This window comes from Ambystoma mexicanum, chromosome 8 (assembly GCF_040938575.1).
Source record: "Ambystoma mexicanum isolate Mex_15411 chromosome 8, UKY_AmexF1_1, whole genome shotgun sequence".
NCBI lineage: Eukaryota > Metazoa > Chordata > Amphibia > Caudata > Ambystomatidae > Ambystoma > Ambystoma mexicanum.
The window spans coordinates 130,728,279-130,734,278 of record NC_090929.1 but is presented as its reverse complement, the minus strand read 5'-3'; the positions used below and the strand labels follow the sequence as shown (position 1 = coordinate 130,734,278).

Below are 6,000 nucleotides of genomic sequence, written 5' to 3'. Positions count from 1 at the left end.
CCCCTTAAAGAAAGGCCTAAAGCGAGATTGAAATAGGGCTGACCTCTTTGAAAACAGTGACACACTACTGTCACGTGACCCCCTGCCATCGACAGACAACCCTAACTTTTTAGCGGACACAGATTTTCATTCTGGGACTTGTAGGCACATATTTGCAGGATCTACCCCCATCTGGCAGTCAGGGACATCTTACCACTGCATTTTTATGGCGGCCAGCCAACCATACCCCTTGTTCGAGCACCCCCTCTTCTTTATCCCCACTTCTTTCTCCCCCATTTTACCCACTTCTCTCTGTCTGCCCCTCGTTTACTGCAGCAACATTTCCCACCCAGAAATGCGGTCAGGGATACATATTTGTATTGGGATACAAAAAAAATACAAGTCCCAGAATGCACGCCGCAGCTGGCTGGAAAACCAGGGCTGGCTTCAGGGATTCTGGGCACACTTGGCAGCTATGGAAAAATATTGGTTAAAATGCTGCCACTGATCAAACAGAGACCTGACACTGAATAATCTCTGTTTTTTGTGAAATAAGGATAAAGCTAGATGCTTTTGCAAAGCTTGTACACGTATTTAAACTCGAATTCCAACATGTGCACATGTACCACACGCAGCACGATACCTCCCTGCTGGAAGGTTGTACCAGGGCAGCAGCTGTTCCAGTCCAGGCCTTCCCAAGGAATCCAGGCCACGTTTTATCTCTCACCCCAAGCGGGCACCGCGTTGCCGAAGCGATAGCGGACTGTCCAGAGCGGCGGTGCTAGTTCCCAAACTAACAAAGAGTGGAGCGCCCGCGGCCATCCCTGTCTCCCACCCCACGGAAGAGTTCCCCAGAACCGGGCCAGGGAACCGGAGCTTGCCGCCAACGGAGCCGGGACTTTTCCTCTGAAACCTTAGTTACTCTGGTGTCTTGTCTTCGGGATGGATTCCCAGGGAGTTAATGCCCGCTCACAGAGGACCGTTATGATCCTGCCACTTTCGCTGATGCTATGGGGTAAGTTTGACTTTTTCTCTGATGAGTATTCGTCGATTTGTGAGGAAGGACTCACGGTCCAGAAGAGTCCAATATGATATTATCGATTTGTAAAGCACCTGTTTCGAATAGCAGCCGATCCTTATAACCCCGACTGCACAGAAAGAGTTGAACCCCGTGTTCCACCTTATGCATCAGAAATAATGCCCTTTTGAAATGAGGCGGCCTTATACTGCGACGAACGTTCCCAATGTTCCTTTGAATACTGGAAATGTTGTTAAAACAATTCTTCCCCCACCCCGCAATAGTTAAAGTACGCGAGTTTCATGTTTTGTTTCAAATTAGCCAAGTGTGTGTCAGAGAAAGTACACCTCGTGTTTTCTCCACAATGAATCCTCTTTAAAAGTGGTCCTCTCTGCAGCCCTTCACTTCGGAGATGCTAGGCGCTATACATGCAAGTAGACATGGGCAGCTGGATGTTTTGTGTCTGGGGTGGGAGGGGGCTTTTATTGTGTGCTGTTATGAGGGGGGCTTTTTGGCCGAGTATTTCAGAACTCTTGAAGAGGAAGGTAACGTTGATGGTCAGGTGTATTCTGCCCAGGGTAAGTCATGTGTTATTTGTTGCCCCTGGGGACTTTTCCATGTACTCCCCTCCAGAACCTGGTCAGAATGTCCCTCAAACGCACCCTGGTGTCAGAGGCTCACTGCTTCCCGTCAAACCTGATTTCTTATCGATTGTACGTTTTTTTTGTGATCAAAGGAGCATTGTTCCTCCTGTAAGTAAATAAATAAATAAATACGCCACCAGAACCCCGGGATTGTATCATAAAGAAAATACAATGTGCGTGCTCCTTTTATGTCAGTGTTGCAAATGGAAAGAATGTGTGTTGTATGTGATGTCATTTGTAGGTTAATGTAAAATTGTGTGTATATTCTATGCTCCCGTGAATCCAAACTTGTGACCTGCAGGTTACACAAGTCTCTACAGCAGGTGCTCAACCTACTAAGCCATCTCCCATTGAGACGCAATGCTCACCAAAACGGTCAGCTGGCTGGGGCTCTGCTCTGCCTGGTGAAAGGATGCTGTGGTCTACGATTCCAATGCCCTCTTCACCCTGACAGTGGCCAGTATTCAGCCCACGAAAGGTGTGCATGCTACGTGCAGTTCAGGGTCCATCAGGGCATGTGCACTGTGCCACCCAGAGGGTCCCTTCCACAGAGGTCTCAAGCTGTCTCGTGTCACTTATGAAAAGTTCTTTCAGTGCTGGAAGTTTTTATTTTCCTTTACACTCTGGAACTTGTAGTTTTGGTTTTGCCATTTTACAATCTGAACTTCATTCCCCAGAATGCAATGCAAGAAGGCTTGCATTGGCAGATGAAGGCCTGCAATGTCTGCGCCCAAATACATACTCCACGCGTCCTTAATAGTTATAAGATCCTCGAAGTTCTCCATCACCCAAACATGTCAGCATGGAGTGGACAGGCTCAAAAAGGAAATCATACAAAACAAGCAAGAGTTCCTTAATGTCCAGCTGCAGGGCGTGACGTGAGCTGCAACGGCCGGCACATTGCGTCCCAATTGCCTTCCATCCGAAAGTGGAGGCCGGGTGGGGGTGGATTGGACCCACATTATCATGGGCAGACGACCAAGCCCATCCAGGTGACCCATTTACATGTGTCAAATGGTCCCTAGCTCTGTCTTTGCTCTCCCACTTTGATTGCTCCAAGACATCCATCCATGTGTTCCTGAAGCTACCCCAGAAACACCCCCCCACCCTAGAAGAGGATCGCTGCATTTAGTACTCGTATATATTTCCAAAATAAAAGCATGTCCAGTCAAGGTTCTATAAAAATATATACTTTAATTAAATCAATATATCTTACAACTATTAGAAACACTGTCAGACACCAGACCCCCCCCCCACCCCCGTAAAAGAAGACAGAACATGCAGAACAGCAATGCGTAAGCAGAGAGGACTCGGGCAGGAAATGCAACAATGTTATTCAGAAAGATATGTCTTGGGAGGAGCATATTTGTGCTACTGCCCCCCCCAGCCCCCCCGACAGAGCACTCCTAACACTACCCCTTGTCTGCAAGGCTCCGGTGCACGCCAGCTCATTGGAAACGTTCAACAGTTTGGCATTTTGCAATGCTTGCTCCTGGTGCTGCCAGACTCGCAGTTCCCTTCAAACTGTGTGGGTGCGGGGGCGCTCCTTAAGGGGGCCCAAAGGATTTCCAGAGATGGGAGTTCAGCCTTGAGGCAATTAAAAAAAAGAATGATGGCGGATGCGTCTAATAGAAAATATAGGCACGGAATAGAAAAGGTAAGACGTTCTAGCTTGTGAGGGTTTGAGGAGGGCGGACACAATGTTCACTCAAGGGGGGCTCGGTAGAAAGACATTTGAACATCACTGCTAGAGTTTGTAGAGAAGTGCAAGTGGGCACTTTCAGCAGATAAGCCGCGGGCCACGCATTGCTGCTGTATTTCTGCCCCAGGGCCCTCACATGGCTCCGTCACTTCCCTCCACCCCACACGCCACGACAGACCGATAGAAAGATGGTCATTTGCAGTAGGACGCCAGCGGGGGGCTGGGGGCGCACGGGGGACCAGGTGGGCCCAGAGGGGCGGCCGCCCTCCGCCTGGCTCCACCACTGTTTGTACTGAGGTGCAACTCTCATGTGTTTTGCAAATGCGTTCAGTGTGATGTGTGCGCCTTGGTCTCCTTTGCCGCCACACGCCACTTAGAAAACTTCTTAAAATCATTCCCAAGAAACGTGCGTAGGGCGAAGCAGAAAGCGTGGGTTCCGGCAGTCAGGGCCCAGCTAGAGGTCATGGGACTTCCACCCCCCTGCCCGATACCCGCCCCTCCGCCCCCATCGTCAGCCGACATCGCCTTCTATGAATGGCTGACGGTCCCAGGACAGAGCCACATCTCCCGGACCATCCATGTCTTGCTTGAGGTGCTGATGTCGGCCCCACGCAGGAATGATGCGTCTCCTCTGTCGCTGTGGCAACAGCTGATGGAGACACTGCCCCCTGCCCCTTTTCTATCCAAAAACAAGTCGGGACGTTGCCATCCGAGGGCCCCTTATGGGGGTGTGTGCTGATAATTATGAGAAAGGATTGCCTGAGGACTTTCATAGCACGTGGGGATTTAGAGAGTTCTGCGTGTGTTCTTGTGAGTGTCGCTGTGCTTTCTGTACACCCAATGTTGTAAATACCCCATGCGGCCCCCCCTCATACTTAGATGAATGATTAAAAGTAGAATGTTCTTACCCTCACACTGCACTCATAATGAGTTTACAGTGTCTATTAGTTTCTTCTGCAGAAATCACGGTTGTTAAATTGCCCACAGCATTGGTTTATAATGTTGGTGGTGTGTGTTGTGTCCTGATGCCCTTTGCTGTGTGTGTTCGGGCTAGCCTGCATGGCAAATTAACAATGCCCAAAGGGCCGGTCCAGCATAGCAGTGGGCTCCGCTTTTGTGGGTCAATGTGGGCCAGTTTGATTTCTGTGTACACTGGGCAGCTGGTAGCTTTGAGCGAGGGTACTGGCATGATGTTGTGTTACATGCTTTGAGGGAGGGTACTGGCACGTTGTTGTGTTACATGTAGGTTATGTCACACGTGATCTCCAAATGAACTCCTGGCAGCACTCAAACAGTTTATCATGAAAAGAAGCAACTACTGGGATTTGCGAATGCGGCCCACAGTCTTTTGGTGCCCATAAGAACCCTGTTGTGGTGGTGAGGTTATAAGGTGGGTTTACTGCCCCGTCCCCACCCACCCAATCAATCAATCAATGTCCTCCAGACTCCAGAGTGTGTATCTTGTGAAGACAGAGAGCTATTCATGGAACTTTTAGCGTAGTGCAAAGAGACTTTTGAAATGGGTTATTTATAACGCGCTTAATACCCAGAGGTTTCTAACTGCTGACCCGGGGATCGAACCTGTGTTGCTCTACGTCGTCTTGCTTCCAATGCGAGCACGTTTCCCCTGAGCTATCCTCCCAAGAACTTTTGCAGTGCAAACTGATTTAGCACTGGTGACAAAGTGGTGCAATGTCACTTTGCACTGTGCTAAAAGTTCCATGAATCGGGCCCACAGTTGGTGCCGAGACACAGTACTTTGTATAATGTATGTCCCAAAATGTCACTCATAGTACCTACTAAACCGGCATGCACGTCGAGTGAGACCTGCCAGAGGATGCCCTCAAGCCTGGCATTGCTGTGGCATGTGCTTTGAGCTGATGGCGGCAGAGGCTCGGGGGGAGGGGGTTGGGAGGGCTTGTGTGTGGTTCACTAGTTAAGGCCTGGGTGCACGTGTGACCAGTGCTGGAAATTGGCACACTTTACTGGGGGAACGGCCCACACTTCCGCCACTCTTTGCGTGAGGGAACGCACGGATTGCAAGAGTAGTGTGCGCAAAATTGAGGGGCGGGCTAAGTGGCGGATAATGCAGGTGCACTGAATGTGGGGTGCTAACTGCTTTGCATACAAAGTGCACAAGCGGACCAGAAGAACGACAGCAAATGTATCAAGCACGCCTGCGATAGTAATTCGAGCATGCATTCCTTCTGAGCATGCAATGCACCCTGGGTAGGGTGCTCATTTAATTTATCAGAAAACTCACCATAACAGTAAAGTGTGTGCGAAGTACAAGACATAGATGCATCTTTTGGATGGTTTTATTCGGGCTGCCCCAGCGTACAATGGGCGACTGTGGATGTAGCTTGTAAATCTATTGTATATGGCAGCACGCCTCGAGATTTCACAAGTACTGCGTTCAAGAGACTCGCGGCAATCAGGGGCAGAGAGCTTCCTTGACTTGGGGCTTGGGGCCTCCTGTCTTCACGGAAGGCTCCCTGAGTGCGCGAGGCTGTACTCCCAGACGCACCCGGGCCGTGCACTGTATAAGGACCTCTGCCTTGGAAGACTGGGAGGCACCTGGTGCTGCCCGAACCTGGCCCTGGTTTTACATTCACTTGTAGTTTCATTTTGGTTTAACTCGAGCGTTCGCCATTCGT

The 6,000-nt window shown here is 49.9% G+C and overlaps 1 protein-coding gene across 3 annotated transcripts in view; it reads left to right on the top strand.

Annotated features, from left to right (window-relative positions):
- Window positions 1-733: 733 nt before the first annotated feature.
- LOC138471699 (protein crumbs homolog 2-like) overlaps window positions 734-6,000 on the top strand; it is a 401,417-nt gene continuing 396,150 nt past the window's right edge. For all 3 annotated transcript variants that reach the window (XM_069609463.1, XM_069609462.1, XM_069609461.1), the window contains exon 1: window positions 734-994. In XM_069609463.1, coding sequence (XP_069465564.1) covers window positions 922-994 — 73 coding nt within the window. In that variant the 5' untranslated portion in view covers window positions 734-921. The remainder of the gene's footprint in view (window positions 995-6,000) is intronic.